Genomic DNA, 21445 nt, shown 5'->3' with positions numbered 1-21445 from the left:
TTCATTCAAAAAAGGGACAGTATTATGATTAACAGTTACTCAATCAGCAGAAACATGTATTTGGCATGTCACTAGATACTTAAATGGCCCCACTGTTCCCTATGGGATGCGCCACCCCTTCCTCCCTGTGTGGCTTTCAGCGTATGCTGAAAGCCGCATAAAGCGCACCTGCATATGATGTGGGCTGACTGTATTCATTTTTTTTAGGATAAAAACTTTCATGATTAAAAATTCAGGTAATATCGAAACAATATTGAAACAGTTTACTCTAGTAATGCAAATGACTGCAGTCAAAGAATTCTTACCTGATAAAATGTTCCTTGTTTGATCAACTACCAAATCTGGAGTATTGTTAAATGCTGCATAACCCTAGAATTAAAAACTCACATGTCTCAACATTGTCTTCATGACAAAAGATCAACATGCTTATTTACAACTTTAAAAGGTCTATACCAAAGATTTATATCACTAGCATATTTTAAAGTAAATGATTAAGGAAGCTGGAACATATACTGCAAGCAACCTTTAAGGCAATTTTCTTACCCTGTCTAACTACACACCTGCCTTTTTAGAGGTGCATGATTCAAGCATTCATGTATACTCAATGTTCTCATTACCACATGAAATCATTCAAGGCCTTGGATGTTATGTTATCAGCTCCATCACCTGCATGGTGGTAGAGCTGATTACAATGAGGACAAGCTGGTCCTCACATAGACAGGCAATTGCACAAAAGTCCATTCTCATATTTGCAAAAGGAGATACATGAGGGCCTTCAGACATCTGATTTATTTACACGAGAAGACCATTACTGAGGAACTTGGAGCTATAATTTCTATTTTTAAAACAGATCTAAATCTATATCTAGCACTCACTCTCATCAGATTTCAACAGAGAAGCCTTCTCAGTGGTGTATATATTGTCATTTCGAAAAAGAATTCAAAAGTTTAGTGGGTCCTTAAGATTTTTTGGGGGTCAGTCTCTATCAATACTTGTTCTGTGTTATTTTGGTCTCACACTTGAACATCAGCACTCAGTTGCAATGGTTTTGCATGTGGATAACTAAGTAACTATAAAATAGCCAAATAGCAATATGTTAAAGGCTAACACTAAATGTGGCCAATTTAGCAGCTTTACTCAAACAATGTTGATTCACATAAAGCAGCATGAGCCTTTCACATTTTTCTGAACTGCAACTCCCAATTGTTTCTCACCATTGCCTGTGCTGGCTAGGGCTCATTCAAGCTGCAGTTTAACACAGATTGGAAAGCCACATGACTCTCACCCCTGCTGTAACGCAACTGTTAGGACACTGCAAGAAATTTGTTCAATAGCTAAAGGCTCCTCTGAGGCTGATTGGAACCTGGCGTTTGCTTCTCTACCCCAGACTGCCAATCTTCTATACACTTGAGCCAGCCAAGCAACAAACTGCCAAGTTACCAGCAGTCAAGGATGTGAAATGGCATGTAATACAACAGAGAGTGCAAGTGCTACACAGCAAGAACTAGGTTTTGAATAAGATGTCTGACTAATGCTATGCACCCAAAGGGTAGAGATGGGGGTGTTAAAGAAACCCTGATGTCATGAGTGTTTTATTAATTTATTAATCAAGCTGCCTTGAGTCTACTTCTGGCTCCAAAGGTGGGAGAGAAATCAAAGAAGTAAAATGTATCCCTCATTTCAATATAAAAGCCAGAGAAAGACTCATGGGAGAAGCTATGGCTCACTCCCTTGTTGCACATTCCTTGTGCAACTGCCTGTTGAAACATTTGATATTTTTTTCAAATCCACTTTGTGGGTAGCTGTACACAGACAATGGCATTCTGTTATCATAATATGGACATCAACATTTTTTTATGAACATACCTTTTGAACCAGACTGGAGAGGTCTATTTTAAGGACTTCATTGACTTTGGCAAGCTGAGTGCTAATTCCTGGCAACTAAAGAATAGGAAAAATGAGTTAGTTCTACTCTACATATACATTCTTCTGCATCCTGCTCTTACATATAGCTCTAGTATCCACTGACAATTACCTCCAACTGTGTTCCAGTCTCAGGTGTTCATCTATGGAACCCATGTATGTTTCATCTTAATTGTAATTCCGTGTTGTTTAGTGTTCCACAGGATGAATAAAGTGCCTCCCTCCAGATGTTGCTCAGCTGCAACTCCCATAATCTCTTATTTTGTCTTTGCTAGCTGAATCTGATAGAACTGTAGTTGAATAACATCCGGAGGACCAAAAGGTAACAATTCTTATATGGATGAACACTTAGCCATGAGAGGCGCTACCTTCAGTTTGAAAGACTAATGACCCAATCACTCAAAACGTATTAGGCCATTATGAAGAATGTTTGTTTGTTTCGTTTACCTTGCTGAAGTTGGCATTTATGTCTAGTTGATTTAGTGAATTCCTGATGATATTGCAAGTTGAGGCAGCTTGATCAGCTGTGCAGGCAGAATCATTAAGCGTGTTGGTCAGGTGTCCTTTAACTTCTGTCAGGTTGGCATGCAGCTTCTCAGTGCCCTCCTGCAAGACCTCCACAGAAACACTCACATTCTCCAATGCCTCCTTTGTTTCTCTAATAGCTGCAATAGTTTTTAAAAAACAAAGAATTTTAATACAATGGCTTAATTAGAGTTCAATAATGTGAACCATCTAGAGAGAAAAAAGCATAACCTGAAAAAAACTATTACCAAATAGAAGTGACCATACTGTAAGAAGGCAAAATCTTGAAAGGAAACTCTAGTTGCACTCACATTATCTATTGCTACTGATCTAGTTGGCAACAGAGTTTCCTAGAAGGCCACTTACCAAAACAACCAAAGAGCAGTACACTGAAGCGCCAGACTCTCCTCCCACTAAAACTGCCTGCTAGCAAGCCTACTGACCAGATCTGCTTCCTCCACAGTCTTCTGCTTCTTGGTTCGCAAGTAGGTAAGGCAAAGAAATTGCATTCAAAGGGTGTGTGTGTGTGTAGAATTGTTCCAGATGGCATATTTACTACAATGTCTATTTCTATTTTTATAGAAGCAGAAATGTCAGAAAGGTTTGCATTTCTCTAACTACAAAGAGCTAATTTGCATAAGCACACATTCAGCTATATTGCCTTTCCCATTCAATTATTTTTGATTGGTGCTGTTCAGTATCATATCTGAGTGCCAGAATTAAGGACTGACCGCAAATCTGGACATGAAACCATGCCTTTTTATATAGCAAGTTGACTTCTCTGGCACTTCCGGTTGCAAGGTGACAGTGGTATTTCCGCCTATAAGACTTCTTCTGGTGGCACAGTTTAGCTGAACAAGATTCAGTTTCATTGGACACTGGAATCTATTAACCAAAGTTAGGCTAACATAGAATGGTTGACATTTATTGTTTTTAACAGGCACATCTATTGGGGATATGGGAGAGAGTCTTCTCCATTGCTGTTCCCACACAGTGGATCTCCCTCTCACAGGTGGTTTTGTTGACCTCCTCTCCTCTCTCTTTCACCAGCAGGAAAAGACCTTTTTATTTCGGCACACCCTGAGCTCCTAACTCGTGGCAGAACGGTTTATCAATTTAGTATGCTGTGCAGCTATTATTATTGTTGTTGTTGCTATTATTAGTTTTAAACAGGTTTTAACGTTGTGGTTTTTAATATAATTGTTTGTTTTTAACTTTTAGATAATACGATGTTAACTGTATTTTGTTTTAATTTGTTATAAACTGCTTTGGTTCTGTGCCAGGAGAAAGGTGCAATATAAAACAAACAAAAACAAACTGTTGAGTGTTATATCTGCCAAAATTAACCAGGGAATGAGCCAGCAAAATAAGTCCCTTAAAACTGCTGTATTTACCTTTATTCCCTTTTGCCCAATTTGCTGCCAACAAATATCCAAACAGTCCTTCACAACAGATATAAAATCAGGACCTAGCCTAGAGCAATGGTAAGATTCTCATTGCATGTACATATTCTGCTGTACTGAACTGCATGGGGATATGTTGCTACTCACAAATAAAAAGCACCAAAGCCTCAATGAACAACTGAATAACCAACTGTTTTGTTTATTCCAAAACAGCCCTATTCACTTCAATGCCTCCCCCCCAGTAAATAAGTTACAGACTGCAGGCAAAAGTTGGTTAAGCTTTACTTTGAGGTTTCATCCTATTGAGCTAAAACAATTAACTGTGGAATACAAGAGGAAATATAACAACAAAACAAACCACACAGGACGTTATAAGCAAGAGAAGGGAGCACATCACATAATGCATTCAAGATATTTTACCTTTAATGGCCCTTTCCACTTTGACTTCAAGACAAATAGAGAAATAAAGCAAAGAGTGGAGGATGAGAAAATATTTTGGTGAGGTATGCAAACACTTTCAGTTGTCAACACACCCTTACTAGGTTTAGCATGGGACATCCCATCTGCCTATATACTACTAGCTACTACACCTTGCGCTTGTACTTTCACTTAATCTAGATGGACAACGTCAGAGCTAGTGGGGGCCATTCCCACCTTCCCCATTCCCTTGGGTCACATAGCTCTTCCCACCATAAGCAAAATTGACACAACACCCCTTTCAGTTCCTAAAATCAGCTGGAATGTAGCCAATTTCTGCTGTGTTTGGGGTGTTAGTGAGACATAAGTGGGTTTTCCCGATTTGGATGCCCTTTTTGAGAACTGGAGGGGTTGGTGCTACAGGGGTCTCCAAGACAATGGGGTGGAACATTCAGTGCCCCCAGGGACTAAATGAAGCCCAGAGGTTGCACTTTCCCTATACTTGATCTAGATCAGTGGTTCCCAACCTGTGAGTTGGGACCCCTTTGGGGGTCGAATGACCCTTTCATGGGGGTCGCCTAAGGCCATTGGAAAACACCTATTTAATTACAGTTATGAAGTAGCAATGAAAATAATTTCATGGGTTTGGGTCACCACAACATGAGGAACTGTATTAAAGGGTCGCGACATTAGGAAGGTTGGGAACCACTGATCTAGGTTGTGGTTGGAAATACAGTTTTGGCTGAGTCGGATCTGGTAACCCAAGACTCCAAACAGCTCCAAATTACTATGGCGAGTTCTGCAGTGGGAAACAGCAGATGGAAGTGAAATATTTAATTCTTTCTTGCCCTCCCCACCCATAATCTCCTCAGCCAATGTTTTACTTGGCACACTACCACAACCAAATATAAGGAAACAAGTGGAAGATGGGCAGGCAATGGTGTGTGTGTGTAGAAAGTTTTAAAGAATTATCTTGTTAGTTGTGTTGTGACTCTTTTACTGAGGAGTGACAAATATATATAGAAACAATACTTTAATGTACGTTTCAAATTCAAAGATTTACTATTTGGCAGTGAGGCCTTCTGTTCAGGAAATGAAGACTTAAAACAGCTCATGAGTATGTGGAATTAGTTGTTCACTCAGCCATATTATAAAAGCCTTGGCAGAAAATTAGGAAAGTAAGCAAGAAGGCAGTCAGTATGAATGAAGTTCCCTTTACCTCCTGCCATGGTTAGGGCTGCATCAAGTGCAGGGCGAACCTCCCTTCCTAGCTGTTCCTGGACTCTCTTTCCAAGTATTGGTCCAACATCTGTTGGAAAAGGCAAAGGCAAAAAAATCAAGTCCAAACACACGTTTAGTATAACAGGGCATTTTAAAAATGCTACGCCTTGAATAAATAAATCTGAACAAAAACATCTCCCAAAAATTCCTCACATCTTTAAGCAAAAAATTAAATTCTAGTTTACTGTTATTTTTTTTAAAGCTACTTTGGATATTTCCTTGAAGGCATGCAGTTTTGATATTAAAGTAAACCTTCCGTTTCAATTCTGTACATATGTGGCAACTTTTATATTTTTCTCCTACTTTGTTGTATGCCTTCAACTCATTTTCAATTTATGGTGACCCTAAGGTAACCTTATCACAGGGCTTTCTTGGCATGATTTCTTCAGAAGGGAGTTGTCTTTGCTTTTCTGAGGCTGAGAGGGTGTGACTTGCCCAAGGTCACCCGGTGGGTTTCCATAGCTGAGCAGGGATTGGAACCCTGGTCTCCAAAGCCATAGGTCAACAAACAAACCACTACACCATTCTGGCTCACATTTTTTCTCCTACTTCAAGAACACAAGTTGGGGAAGTGTTAGGAATGTTGTTTTTAGAACAGAGAGGATGAACTCTTTCAGTACAGAATTTAGGAGTGTGCATTGATTTGTATCTGATTGATGCCTTCCTGTTGTCTGCCTAGGTGGGAAGACAAAAATTCTTGAAAGCTATTTCTTTCATCTTCTAAAGGATACAAATATTTCATGGAATACAAAATGTAACCTCTAGAATTATGCTTCTCCAGCTATGTTATCCTATCCAAGTCAGACACCTTATTTGCAAGGTGACAGACATGTTCTTCAACATTATGTTGTATTGGTGTGGATGAGTGGACTTCATGCATGTATCCTCCTCTACTTCTTCTATTTTTTCTCATTTAATCTTCATGATTCCCAAACTGATCATCCCATTTTATCTACAATATGAATGGAAAACATGAGGTGTGATCCAGACTATGAAACTTCCTCCATTAACATAATCACATGTGACCAACTGTCAACTTTTAGGTGTCAGATGGAATCATCCTTACTTTCTCATGCTTTTAATAGTTTCTTGTTGTTGTGTGCCTTCAAGTTGTTTCCAACTTATGAAGACACTAAGGTGAACCTATCACGTGGTTTTCTGGGGCTGAGTGTGTGACACGCCAAAGTCACCCAGTGAGTTTCCATGGCCAAGCAAGTAATCAAACCCTGGTCTCCAGAGTCACAGTCCAATAGCCAAACCACTACACCACGCTCACTTTCTTTTAATAGGATTCAGATCATTTAACTGATTTTTGCTCCAAAATGTTGATTGTAAGTCTAATAAAGCCAACATCAAAAGTCAGGCTATGAAATATTATTATGATGAGGATGATGCACCAGAGTGGTGATTTCTGCTTTCTATCTCACATCAAAAATATTCACATGTGCACATAAATACTGAGCTCAAAAAGATGAATTTCAAGCCACATGGAACAATTGCCTCTGAAAGGCCTTCTTGGAGAATCCTTGCTTTTAAAAGTAGAGAGCAGTATAGTTTTCTAATTAAAATTAAGCATGACATGAGTTAAGCAATCCCAACAAAGTTTCATAAGAACAACACAAGTTTTTCTGTTTTTAATAATCCTATTGATTGCAATCGGAAGTTTACTTCAGATCTTGGTAATAAGTCCACTTTAGAGCAAAGCCTGCAATTTTGTTGTTTTCATTATATTTTTACTTAGCAGAGAGAGAGAGAGATACAGAGAGAGAACGCATGTACATTTCAGGTATGTCAGTACTGACATTCTCAGTAGAAAATCTGCTTGAATAAACTTACTGTTAAGATCAGCAAGTGCTTTCTTCTTGGTAGTGTTATATTGACTAACCAAATAATCAATTTGCTAAAAAAGAAGAAAAGTTTATACTTTATTTAAAGATAAGTTACAACAGAAACACTTAAACAAAGAAACAAAAACAAACAAAAAGACCTTCACACTATACTGGTCTAACAGTTAATCAGTCCCAATTAGAGGAGACCCATTGAAGGGGAACTTGATAAATTGCTGTCCCTGTAAGTTTCAATGATTAAATGAGTCAGGACAAATGATCAGATTTAAGCTAAAGCCTGTTTTCTTCACTGGGCCCAAAGTACCCTTGAGTGTGTAATTGGTAGCTATAAACTTGTTACACTAATTGTCTAGTTCCTTTTCCATCTGATTTCCAAGCTCACTGCAACAGCATCACTGGAGGTGGGCAGGTTAATGGCAGGGAATATGCTGCACTTCTCCACTTTCAGTACTATGGCTTATATTGTCTTTCTGAGGCCTGTTACAGACTGCCAAAATAAAGCTGCTTCGGGTCTCTTTGGAGGTATGCTGTTTAAATGATGCATGCATCCTAAGAATCTGGAAGCTGCACCAAAGCTGCATCCCAATGCTTAGGAATGGAGTGTGGCTTTGGCGCGACCTCCGGACTCTTAGGACCCATGCATCATTTAAATAGCATACCTCCAAAGAGACCCGAAGCAGCTTTATTTTGGCAGTCTGTAACAGGCCTGAGTAACCTGGATGAGATGGGGTCAGGAGCACAGTTTTATGGCAGTTTTGGACTTACCTGACCTAATAAAGTCAACAGCAATTTTCAGCATCAACCATACAAAAACCCAACTGTATGTGTTTTGTGTCTGTATTTATAACCTGTTACTGATACAAGTAAAAGGAAAAACTCTCTCTCTCTCTCTAAAGAGAAAGTATTTGTTTGCATAAATTGAAATCCTACCCTCATGATACTTCCTGGACTGCTTTTATCATCATTCATCACATTTGCAACTTATCATTCTTCTATGAACCAAAGAATGATTCTTAGGTTAATGAGTTGCTAATAGTTCAGGGTTACTGGTTTCTTCAACAGGAACTACTGGGCACATTCCTCCTTCTCCTCCCTCTTGGAAGGTGGGAAGCCCAGGAGGGAAGGAGCAGCTTGAAAGGGCACATGTATACCCCTACAACCTCCTCCCCTATGCTTTGGCCAGCTTGCCTCAGCCAGCCAAAGCATGGGGAGAGGGAGGAGTGCATGTGCACACCCTTTCTTCCTTCCCCCATGCTTTGGCCAGCTTCCCTCAGCTGGCCAAAGCATGGAGAGAAAAGGAGCACATGCATGCACACACACACCTCCCAGCTTCCCTCTTGCTTTGGCTGACGAGAGCTTGCTTCAGCCAGCCAAAGCATGGTGGATGATGGGATGGTTATGCATGTGTAGGGGGAAGAGGAATGCACACACATACTCCTCCCCCCTCATAGTCACTGTTTTTCCACTTTTGCGGGGTCTTGTGCCCTTAACTCCCATGAATGTGGAAGGCATACTGTATTGCATATTTGGAAGACAGTAACAGTTGAACTGAGCCTCTCCATTCATACTGTAAGTTCAAATCTCTCTCTCTTAAAAAAAAAAAAGTGTCACTTTACCGCAGGAGTATCATTTAGGAAAGTCCTCAGGTCTTTGAAATTACTGTTCACCAGTTTTTTTGCTCCTCTGACTTGACTTGTGAGGTGTTGGTTAGCAACGTAAGCAAAAAGCACACCAACACTATGGATAAAAGAGGAAGAAAAAGAAAAGAAAGATTTTATTTTACTTTACCAAATATAGTACATTTTTAATTGTGAAAAAATAAACATCGTATTTGTTGCCAGATTAAAATCATCAACATTTACACAAAGAACAAGCTCTGATTCTGTATTTGGAAAATACCTCCATATAACCTTTGAGTCACAAACATTAGGTGGTGCCAGAGAACTAGAAGTAAGGAAAGGGTTAATGTAGCATCCATAACTAGAAGTTGAGAAACGTTCTATAAAAACAGTCAAAACAATTTGGACACTTTTTAGTGAGTTTGTGTAGAACTATTCACAACATTATTTCAACACGCACTTATCCAGATGTGTTGTTCAAGAATTAACTTACAAGATGGTTGGTAACATCTGCTAAAAAGTCAAATTCAGCTTCTCAATTATACAAGGAACAAAATGAGCAAGTAATACAAAATCTTTAGCTAAAGGGAACAGGAATTTCCTATGGAACTTGTAGGGACCAAGTCCAGTGGATGGAGAAGTAATTTTAACCATAGTGTAAACTAAAGCTAGGGATATGGTGACTTAGGCGGGTTACAAACCGCCACTTGGGACGTCCACAGGACGTCCCATTTTAAAAAAGGGGCATCTCTTCTAGACGCCCCTGGCTCTAGTACAGACTCTGTCCGTACAATATGGCGCCAGCCATTCCACACGGCCGGCGCCATCTTTACGTATCGGACGCTGTGCGTCCGAACGTGTCGCAGCATCTGTGATGTCGCGAATGCACCCCTGGCGCCTCGCGACATCACAGAGGCGCCGCAAGAAGAAGCTCCATATTGGAGCTTCTTTTTCAGTCCGTGCGGGAGCCGCGCGGTGTGGCTGCTGCGGCTCCCGCACGGAGCAAACGGCCATAGTGATTAGAATGGAAGGTTGGCAGTTTGAGGCCCAAGTGCCACATGATTGGGTAAGCTCTTGTCACTAGTCCCAGCTTCTGCCAACCTAGCAGTTCAAAAGCATGCAAATGCAAGTAGATAAATAAGTACCACTTCTGTGGGAAAGGGACAGCATTCAGTGCAGTCATGCTGGCCACATGACCATCAGAGCAGTCCTCGGACAATGCTGGCCCTTCTGCTTAGTAACGGAGATGAGCACCACCCCCTAGAGTCAGATATAACTAGATATTTGTGTCAAGGAACTATCTTTACCTTTTAAAACTAAAGCTAACTGATGAACATGTGAATGACCCCCACCCCCACACACTTGATCATCCATGATGGCTTAGACTTTTATTACCTGATAAACAGAAGTTCCATGTTCAGAAGCAATGTGGCTCTGAATATCAACACTTTTGCTTGGGGACATGTAATGGGAAAGGCAGAAGTTTGTGGAAGTCTAACTTTTAAAAGCTAGATGCAAATTGACCTCAACCAGCAAGGACTCTTCTATAAAAATGTGTTAAGCACATGCTGCTACTACAACTGGCAATTTGGCACAAAGCAGAGATTGGATTTAGAAAGGATAAGTGATGGGAGGAGTTCCCTTGCAGTCCCCAATTTTTTCTCTAACAGCTACAAGGGCAGCAATGTTTCTGTGCTTTGCTTTTGATAACAATAAATCTGTGTTTGGCAATTTGCAAAAAGTGAGGCATTTCACAATGGAAAGCAGATAAAAAGTGTATTTCTCACTGTCAGGGCTTGAATTACAGCAACAACTTGTTTCAATCTTTGTGCTCGAAATACAAAAAGCAAGTAACTCAATGTTACCGTGGAGGCATTTTTACAAAAACTTCTAATTTGATAATTTCTCATTTTGACAAAGACTGCTGTCTCAGAAAAGTTACCTTAGGAAACACATTTTAAAAGACTATTAGCTCTATTTCTCTTTCATATTTTATAATTAAAAAAAAAAACCAAAACAAAAACAAAACTGAAAATAAACATTGATTTCTGCAATGCACTCCACTGGCTGCCTATCAGTTTCTGGGCCCAGTACAAGGTGTTGGTGATTACCTTTAAAGCCCTAAATGGCTTGGGTCCAACCTATCTTCGAGACCGCCTCTTTCCATATAATCATCCCTGCACACTTAGATCCTCTGGGAGGAATCTGTTACAGCCTTATAAAACAAGGCTGCCCTCGACCCCCCAGGGGACCTTCTCAGCTATTGCTTCCAGATTGTGGAACAGTCTGGCGGACGAGATCTGTCATATTACCACCCTACATAGCTTTTAAAAAGCTATAAAGACAGATCTCTTCTGGCAGGCCTTTCCTGAATAGTTCCCCAGTCACTAGAAGGAAAATCTAATTGTTGAACCCCAACCTCCCCACAGTCACGATTTATTAATTATATTATTTTAAAGTATGTTTTAATTCTTATATTGTTTAATTGTATTTTAAGGGAGGGTTGAGGGATTTGGATTGTATGTTTTTTAATCTTTGTAAGCCGCTCCGATTGCATGTTGTAGAGGAACGGGATATAAATAATTTTTATTATTTTTATTATTATTATCTGTCACTAATAAGGAGAATATCATAGGCCTTGGTTTCTCAGAAATTAGGATAGTACACTTTTTAAAATATACCTTTGAAAAATCCAATGACCCCTGTTCAATTACAATATATACCATGAAATCATAGAATCATAGAATAGAGTTCCCTTCCCCCAAAAGTCAGAACAGGATCATATATTACATTTTAAAATATGATGCTAATTCCAAATTAGCAGATTACAGGATTACAGGTCAGAAGACCAGGAAAATTTGCCACTCTCTCGTCATCACTGGGATTCACAAATGAAACATGTATGCTCTTACACATAAAACTCTGGGCAACCCTTGCCTCTCTATATGACACCAAGGAGCCATACTACCACATTTATGTATGCACTAAGAAACCACTTCCTGTGCAAAGATTTTAAACCAGTGTAGTGCCCCAACAACATTCTAGCCCAGGCATTCCCCATTTTCCCAAAGAAAGCCTTCCTTGTACCCCTGAGCAGATACTCATTTCTTTCCAATCCAAGCCCAGCATTCTAGCTACTAAGTTACACTGTAGTTGGGAGTCCTAAATTACAAGTGGACTGATTTAGCCCTGTGCATTCTTACTGGCTCACCTTTTCACCAATGTGATTTCAGCTCACAAAACAAGATGGCACACTCATGACTTCTTAACAATTAAAGCATAACTTACCTGCACTCTTATTATTCCATGGTTCTTGCAAACCTCAATCAAGGCCTAGAGCAGTAAATCTTTGCTCGCTTTATTTTTGTGTACAAGAGCAAATGTTTTTCTTTTTAAAAAATCTCCCCATTGTCAAGTTTACTACATTTTGCCTAATACTTTACTTTTTATTTTGCAATTCATGTTTTCTTTACAAAAACAAGGTGAAAAAAAGAAAATTGTTTTGTGCCCCAAGAATCTTTTTTATTCAGAAACCTTTTTATTTATTTTTATTTTTTGCACAAGAATGATTTCTCTCAAAGAAATCCTAGAAAGCAAAACATTCATGGAAGCCACTAATAACAAGATAATTTGTAAATATTCTTTACCTCCTTATCAAGGTCCACCCAGTCCAGTACTGAGCAGGTTTGCCAGGTAGCCCAAAGTGTCCTATGATATACCAGCAAACCACTATCTACACTTTACTTTTGTTGCTGTTAACCACTCTTGAGTTGATCCTGACTCATGGCGACCCTGTGGATGAGACAACTCCAAGACTCCTTCCCTTCCACTGCTCTGCTTAGGTCCTGTAAATTCATATCCATGACCTCCTTAACAGACTCTATCAATCTAGCATATGGTCTTCCTCTCTTTCTACATCCCTCCACCTTTCCTAGCATTATTGTCTTTTCCAATGAGTCATTCCTTCTCATGATGTGACCAAAATATGACAACCTCAATTTTATCATCTTGGCTTCCAGGGAGACTGCAGGCTTGATCTGTTCATTTGTTTGCCTTTTTGGCTGTCCATTGTATCCTCAGCACTCTTTCCACATCTCAAATTAATTGATTTTCCTCCTATCCACTTCCCTCAATGTCCAGCTCTTGCAACCCTACATGGTGACAGGGAATACAATGGCTTGTACCAGCAGCATTCCTACATCGGGTGCCACCCGATGCAGGGGGCAGGACTTCTGGTGGTGAGAGTTCCAGGGGCAGGACTTCTGGTGGTAGGAGTTCTGAGGCTTCCAGTGGGTTTAGGGGGTGGGGTTTCCCTTGGATGGCGTACGCTCCCTGTCCGTATGCTGGAAACGGACGGGCCCAGGAAGCAGCAGCATTCCTGTGTCCGTCTCCATCACCCCTTACGCTGCGCTGTGCCCCCTGCATGCTACTCCATGAGCCATGTGCACTACCCCCCATCCCTGGTGCATTAAGAAAAGGACAGGACTACATGTGGGGGACAGAATGCATGAAGGACTTGGAGCTGCACAGGGAGGCATGAAGTAGTGTGTGGGGTGATGATGCGGAGGGGCTGACTGGGTGTCACCTCGCTTCTCGGGTGTCACCAGTGTGGTCTCCACCCTCGCTCCTTCCACTGACATTACTGGCCTGTACGATTCTAGCTTTCATGCCCAGTTGTTCATCTTTACATTTTAGAATCTTTTCTAATTCTTTAATAGCTGTCCTTCCCATTCTTAGTCTTATTTCTTGGCTGTAGTACCCAGTCTGATCAATGTTTGACCCAAGGTACATGAACTCTTTTACTATTTCAATTTCCTCATTGTCTAGGTTGAAACTGTGTAGATCTTCTGTGGTCATTCTCTACTATTCTCCTTTAAAGACTGGAATTTTAAACCAATGTTTACAGTATCATACTTCACCATATTATGCATGAAGACTTCTGTAATTGGTCAAATTTGCAGATCTTTACATCTTTAAAAACAGACATTTGCTACATGTCAAAACCAGTGCACTTCAGCTTAGAAAGAAAAAAGCAAGATAATGTTTTGCTTTGTTCATCATCAAAAGCAAAACAGATAAATTGTAGCTGAAAATGGTAATGGCCCATTGCCAATGAAAGCTGTGAAAGCCAAAATGAAGAATTATGTAAATTTAATAATGGGAAAACACAAACATAAAAAGTAACAAAAATCTTCTGCACTGAGTACAGTTTTAAAGAGCTAAGGTTGCATGATCAGCAGCTTCCCACAACGTATCTTATGTTCCACCACACCACTGCTATAGACTATAGGCTTTAAGTAAAGAACTGAATGTTTCGTAAGTTACCCACACAAAAGCATAAATTCATCCATGCTAATCCTCTCTTTCTCATACAATGTTGCTAAAAGCACAGAACGGCAGTGTATTTGGACTATTTCCCCTCCTGCTGTCTGTCTGAAGTGGTACAAGACTGCTGTTCAAATAGCTTTGCTCTGACTGTTCCAGAATAATTTTACATTGAACTGTGGACATAAAATGGAGTGGCTCAGTTACACAGAAAAAGTTTTTCCTGCCTTAGACTGCCTGCACATTACTGTTAGTCTAAGAGAAAACCCCAGTAAAATAATAGATTGGACTTAGCTTACTTTGGCTGTGTAGCAAAGCAAAGTGTACATTGCGCCCGCCCTGGCAATACTTGCCTGATTAATAAAGCAGCAACAAAAAGAACTGTAGCAAAGCAGCCCCGCTGACACTCCGCATTTTTCTTCTGTCTTTGGTGCATTTCCCCACCGCAGTTGTCACAGCAGCGGCACATGCAGAAGCAGAGCCCCACTAGAGGCAGCAATAGAACAAACAGTATTCCCACAGCAGCACAGACTATAAAACCAATTTCATAGTAAACGGCCTGCAGTTTGGACAGAGACAACAGCAAGAGCAGGTGTTATAATTATAACTGAGGTTCACATTACAGGTACAGCTTCTAAACCAAACTAATCTCTTTATGCTAACTTGATAAATCAGGCCACCACACTTGATACATCTACCCCTTTATCTTCAGAGTGGAGAGGCAGCATACGCTATTGATCCCATACTTTCATGGCCAGTTTATGGGATGTGGCACAGCTCTAAGCAAAAGGTTCCTCAGTGCAGCTCACCTTGAAAATAATAAGCCTGGAATATTCCGGGTATAGGCATTACCTCTGTTCAAAAAGCACAAGCCCATGACTAGACGAATTGAGGAGTGGGATGCTGGGAAACAAATTTTAACTGGGATATATAGGAGCTACCAAGAAAATGTATTTTTAAAAGTACATTTCTGGAGCAAACAATGCACTTCCACTTTTACAACTGCAGGGAAAAAAGAAAAGTAACCAATTTTCTCTGTAAGAAAAAAGATTCAAATTCATATTTCAGTCAAAGAGTATGAAACCTTTTAAGATTCTTGGGATAGATATTAGTCAAAAGGTGGTAGGTTGAATAGTTGATGCCATGGAGTTTGCATTAAGCCACAGTCTTAAAGTGAAATGAGGGAAGAGACTACAGACATTGCATTCAGGCTGTACCAGGTGCTGTGATGGTTTCAGACGGTCCCTAGGATTGCCCCTAAGATTACTAGGATGAAGAGACAAACAGTAGTTGATCCCCTGTTTTAAGTATTGCTAAGTGGGCATTTTACAATATTATACTTTGAAAAGTTGGCCACTTTGGGTAACATTTCAAAAGGGAAACAGTTTGAGAATGACTGGTTTAACACAGCATTTTCCAAAGACAACTACGGTGCTTTACAGAGCGCCCAAAAAGGGCGCTCTGCTGGCGCCACTGGTTGCTGCGTCTGGGAACCACAGAGGACAAACCGCGCGATTCCCAGACGCAGCAAAAAGAACCCGCAAAAAGCAGGTTCATTTTGCGGCGCTGAAATGACGGCGCAAATCACCAATGGTGCACTCACAGCGTCATTCCTGCTGCACAATGTGTGGACGCTAAGCGTATGTGATGTCAAGATGGCGGCGCCCATGTAGAATGGGCGCCGCCATTTTGTACATGCATGGCGCATAATAGGGTTAGAGGCGTCTGGAAAGGACACCCCTTCCTAACCCTAGTACAAGCCAAGCACGTACTAGGGTGCCCGTGTGGAACGGGCCTACATTTCATTATGGCTGTGGGAAAGGCTGCCAGAAAACATACATTTCCTCTTCAGAACATTTTTTCACTGATTTTCTTGACTGAATGACTATTAAATAAGGTCTGCACTAGAAAAAGATGAATTCTGCAATGCAAAAATGCAAAAATATGTTTTGTCTGATTTTGCCTAACTTACATCAAAACTCTATGTGCATTTACCCATGTATAAGCTCAATTGTGTTCAACAGAGCTTATTCCTAGGTTCGTGTTCATAAGATTTCAGCCATATTCTGTTTCTGCATTTGTACCAAGACAATGTATAGTCTTCATCAGTGACTACTGGAAAGCATGCTTAGCAATGCTTCTAACAACAAATGACGTTGTTCCTTTGATACATTGGAATATTCTATTATTAAAGCCAGTCCTCACTGTGGAGCAAATCCCTGTGAACATTAGCATGGAGTGCTAATTTGCAAACAATATGGGAGCATTTGCTCCACAATGAAAAAGGGCTCCATGCACTCCATGTAGAGAACCATGCGCTATTATGACATACCACCAAGAATTCACAATTGCAACAAACTTCAAACACATCCACTTATTCCTGAACAAGCATAGATGTTGATTCCTGAACTACCATGGAACTAGCCTCTGCTGTTCTCTCTCCCAAATCTATATTAGGATCACCATGAGCACAGCTACAGAGATAACAAGAGCCACACTAGCACAGCACAGCCAGGTGTAAAAGAGCTCTAAGTAGAGCAGAGGTGGACAACTGTTGCCCCCCCCCCAGACATTTTCACACTGCATTTCCTATAATCCTCATTCCTGTAGCTAGAGCTGATGGGAACTGTAGTTGAAATATATTTACCCATCTCTAATATGAAGAGAAAAAGAGCTCTCACAGTGTCATGGAATGCTACAGTTTAATAATAATAATTAATAATTTGTTTTATTTATATACCGCTATTCCAAAGATCATAGCGGTGAACAGCAAGTAAGCTAATTAGCAAGTAAGCTAATTTGCCCCCAACAGTCTGGGTACTCATTTTAGCGACCTCGGAAGGATGCAAGCCTGAGTCGAGCTTGGGCCCTTTTTCTGGTTTTGAACTCGCAACCTTGTGGTTTTGAGTAAATGGCTGCAGTACAGGCATTTAACCACTGCGCCACCAGGGCTCCTAGGACTAAGAACTAGCATATACCTACAGCAACTACGAGAGAAGATAAGTAGAGTCCCTGCAACAAAACACTAATGTGTAATTCTTGTGCAAATAAGGACAGATAGGAAGAAGTCAAGACCACCCTTGAAATTTGTAGGGAGCCCTGGTGGTGCAGTGGTTAAATGCGTGTACTAACATGGAACTAGCCTCTGCAGTTCCCTCTCCACAACGTTGTGAGTTCTATCATAGGGGCTCCAAGGTCCAGTCAGCCTTGCATCTTTCTGTAGGTTGTTAAAATGAGTACCTAGCTTGTTGGGGTTACACATTGTAAACCGCTTAGGGAGTGCTTAGTTCACTGATAAGCAGTATAGAAATGTACTTGCTATTACTACTGCTAAACATGTGGGCAGCAACTTAAGAACAGAAGTGAAAACACTCTTGCTAATGTATAGTTGAGTTATGGAATTTGGCATTACATGGTACAGTGGCAAGGTACACACTACTGGCTCAGATTGCTTTTAATAAGGGGATTAGAAAAGTTCAGGGATGGTGTGTTTATCAGTGACTACAAACCAGTACAGCCAAATAAATCCTTCAAGGCAATTTGCTTATTGCTCAGCAATGAAGAGTAAAAGAATGCAGTTCCTGCTATAGACTTTACAGAAGTACCTGGCTGGCCACAGGTAGAAACAAGGGGCTAGACTAGACATACTCTTGGGTCTCTTTCACACAGCACAGTTGTATTGTCCTGATACCCACATGAACCACCACGGAATCCTGGAATTTGTAGTTTGAGAGCATGACACAACACTCTGAAGAATTCTAAATAGCACATAAAACTACAAATTCAAGGATACCATAGGATGCAGCCATGGCAATTATAGTAATATCCAATTGCTATAATTGTACAGTGTGAGAGACACCATAGGCTTTTCAGCTGTTAGTTGTTGTCCCACACAAAGAAAGAAACACCTGCAGGGCCAGCGTGAATTCATATGCATATACAGCAACAGTCATTTATGAGAATGCTAAAAAAGCAATGCAATATTTCAATATCTGAACTGCTGGTTATGCATCCCATTGTTCTTTGTCTTTCATGCCTACTGGATAAACTTCTGTAATGTTCTAACTTGAAAAACATTAAGTTTATGGATATTCTATATGTTACTTGGCTTTTCTACCACTGCTACTACACATTTAAGAATACCAGCCGATTACCAGGGCAGAGAGAGGATAGCTGTCAGGCATTTTCCTCCAAGGCCAGTTACAAGCCAGTTTCTCACCAGCTACATCTCATCATGCTCTAATTCTGCTCTCAGTGAATCTGCCTCAAAATTCCACCAATTCCTGAATGAAAATAGCTCCAAGTACAAACTACTGCAATACACAAGTCATTTACATCAAGTGACCTAATTACAGTTTCAAGCAAAGTTAAGTACTTTTGTTAGACAAAAGGAAATAGGTTTTTCTTTTAAAAAAATCACAATGATCTAGTTGTTACAAACTAAACTAATAATTCTGTAAGAAACCCAAATAATTTTTAGAAGGAATCATCACTATATGAAGTCATAATTGGGGTAGGAGGGGGGGAAGAAGAAAAGGCAATTGAAGCATGTGGTTATTGGTTAGTTATTACTGCTATCCAAATAGTGTGCATCAGATGCAACAAGAGGTTTTACCTGCAAAGTCAGGACAACATTTTCTGGCTGTGGAAGTCAAGGCAGATGGAAAGTGTGTGTGATACACAGGCAGCATGCATAAAAAGAAGGCAGGTGAGCAATAAACAAAAGCAACCAGTGACAATGTTTATGACACCACAAAACTAAAAACAATTGATAAGGGCAGCAAATAGTTAAGCACATCAAATATTGACAAGACACAGTTCAGTTAGTTTCAGAGGCACCTTGCAATTTAAACTTAAATGTCCTAGGATTTATCTGGCTACTCAGTTTCTATTTTCTGTGTATCTTAGTTCTGACAAGAAAAAGAAAGAGATCCAACTTGTAGCACAGACTGCATTTCTTAGTTCCTCTATTACTTCTGTTTGGACTGCTTAATGCAATATTTTCCACTATATCGTTCACTGAAAATCTTAGTAGGTGGGGCAGAATCATCCCAGGTGGAAGTTGTTTATAACTGATGGACTATACAGAAAATCACACTTCATAAGTTTATTTACCAAGTTTAAAGATGCACCCCTCTAGGGAGCTGAGCTCCCTGTGGGATTCAGTTGAAGCAGCTGTGTCAAAAAGAGCCATAAACCAAGCCTCAAGTCCTTGAAAGTGTTATTCATACATGCTCAAATAAAGTGTAGCCTTCACTCCCATGGGGACAGACCTAAATTGTTTATTGCTCTTCCCTACTGTATACTAACTCTTAAGCTACCTAAAAAAAACAAGCCTCTACTTGTTTAGTAAAGATATGGTTCTATTGACAAGAGAAGAACTAAAAGAAACTTTATGGGATTGATGTAGTGATCCATTTTGCAAATTGACACAGGTCACAGTGTTGGTTCAGAAGTTACAAATGGCCTTTGTTATAACTCATCTCCTCAGATACAGTGAGGATTCCTTCCTTTTATTATTTGTGTTAAACCAGGCAAGAAGTAGGAAATCATTTCAAACAAGGAAAGGTGGCAAAGTAGAGGCAGAATGGGATTTTGAAGTAGCAATTATCATCTACACAAGATGTCATGCTTGAATTCTTACAGGCAGAACTGAAGTGGGGAAATCCCACGCTGGGCAGCAGCACTTCTTTACTTCTTGTGGTTTCAAGAGCTCCATCAATTGCTAGCTGATTTCCATTCATTGCATTTAGAGGTTTGGGGGCTTTAGAAGTAAGACTGTAGACTCCTCAAATGTTTAAAAGATGCTGCTTTTGTTTTTCTCTAGTTTTTCCTGCCCAAGGTCACGGGCCAACTGTTCTATTCTTCACAAATGTAGGATAGACTATCTATATTTAGTCTAGGACATTCTTGCAAACCTGCCCTGGATCAAGGAATAAATGTGCTGTACATATTCCCCCACAAAAAGCTCGCCATGAAGAAGGGAGACAATGGCGCGTTACACACCGCCATAAGGGATGTCCTTAGGACGTCCCATTTTGAAAAAAAGGCATCTCTTCCAGACGCCCCTTACCCTATTACGGACAGAGTCCGTAACAAATGGCGGTGGCCGTTCCACACGGCCGCCGCCATTTTGACATAGCGGATGCTCTGCGTCCACACGTCGCAGCCTGGAAGTGACGCTGTCAGTGCGTGCTTTGGCACTTGTGGCATCTCTTCCGGGTTACCAGAAGGAGCGCGATTTTCGTGCTCCTTCTTTGCAGCGCGGAGGAGTCGCGCGGTTTGGCTGCTGCGACTCCTCTGCGCTGCAACCGGCAGCGGCCCAAGTCTGTAACGGGCCAATGGCAGCTACAGTGCTCTAACAATTATGAGATTGGCTTAAGGACCCCTCTTCCCCCTCCTCACAAGAAACTGAAATGTGCTGCCAGTCGGCTCAAGGAAAACAAACATGTCACCCTTTAGAGGAAGGACATGGATCTCCCCGTGGTGAATGACTTGGGAATATATACAAAATGTAGATATGAGTAGTAGGTGGGGAAGGGCCCTTCAAGTTATTGCTTCACATAGTGAGCATGCTATTTGTAAGGTTTTATGTGATAATAAAGGACCCAAACAATTTCTGAACAGAATGCTAAGGCATCTACCTACCTTAAAGGAAGGAACAGAAAGGGGAGTTTGGGAGAAAGAGGCTCCTTGACGGCTTGCTCTGAACATGCCAAACCATGGTTTGGTGTTTATCATCCTGAACCTAGTTGCAACCTTTCCTACAGTCTTATTACTTCTTGTAACTAAATGGATTTAACATATTCTGGATAATTAAGAGTACTTGCTTTTCAAAAGTTTATTTTTTGAAAACCTAACAATAATGCCAGTCATTGTCTATACTATACAAAACATTGTTTGCACTATACTGATCAGCTATCCCCTACTTGGTATCCTCTAGATATGATGGACTACAATCCCTCTCATGCTATCTGAGAATGGTGGAAGATGTAACCCAACACATTTGGAAGGGACCAGTTGGGGAAGGCTGAAACAGATTCTTGGCCACAAAGCCTGAAAAACCCACAAAAGCTATGGATAGCAGCCATAAAAGCCTTCGACG

General features: G+C 40.6%; 1 protein-coding gene across 5 annotated transcripts in view; it reads right to left on the bottom strand.

Moving 5' to 3' along the window:
• Positions 1 to 21445, bottom strand: part of PROM1 (prominin 1) — a 107835-nt gene that overhangs the window by 35413 nt on the left and 50977 nt on the right. For 3 of the 5 annotated variants that reach the window (XM_089524763.1, XM_089524767.1, XM_089524765.1), the window contains exons 4-11: positions 18956 to 18982; positions 14694 to 14899; positions 9013 to 9133; positions 7386 to 7449; positions 5488 to 5577; positions 2371 to 2588; positions 1867 to 1941; positions 306 to 369 (exon numbers count right to left, since the gene is read on the bottom strand). In XM_089524763.1, coding sequence (XP_089380889.1) covers positions 306 to 369; positions 1867 to 1941; positions 2371 to 2588; positions 5488 to 5577; positions 7386 to 7449; positions 9013 to 9133; positions 14694 to 14899; positions 18956 to 18982 — 865 coding nt within the window. The remainder of the gene's footprint in view (positions 1 to 305; positions 370 to 1866; positions 1942 to 2370; positions 2589 to 5487; positions 5578 to 7385; positions 7450 to 9012; positions 9134 to 14693; positions 14900 to 18955; positions 18983 to 21445) is intronic. The other 2 variants (XM_089524764.1, XM_089524766.1) reach the window with 1 other exon arrangement.

This window comes from Sceloporus occidentalis, unplaced genomic scaffold (genome assembly GCF_023333645.1).
Source record: "Sceloporus occidentalis isolate IW3139 unplaced genomic scaffold, rSceOcc1.0.p SCAF_5, whole genome shotgun sequence".
NCBI classification, from domain to species: domain Eukaryota; kingdom Metazoa; phylum Chordata; class Lepidosauria; order Squamata; family Phrynosomatidae; genus Sceloporus; species Sceloporus occidentalis.
Note: the sequence above shows the minus strand (reverse complement) of the source record. Positions and strands in the feature narration are given on the sequence as shown.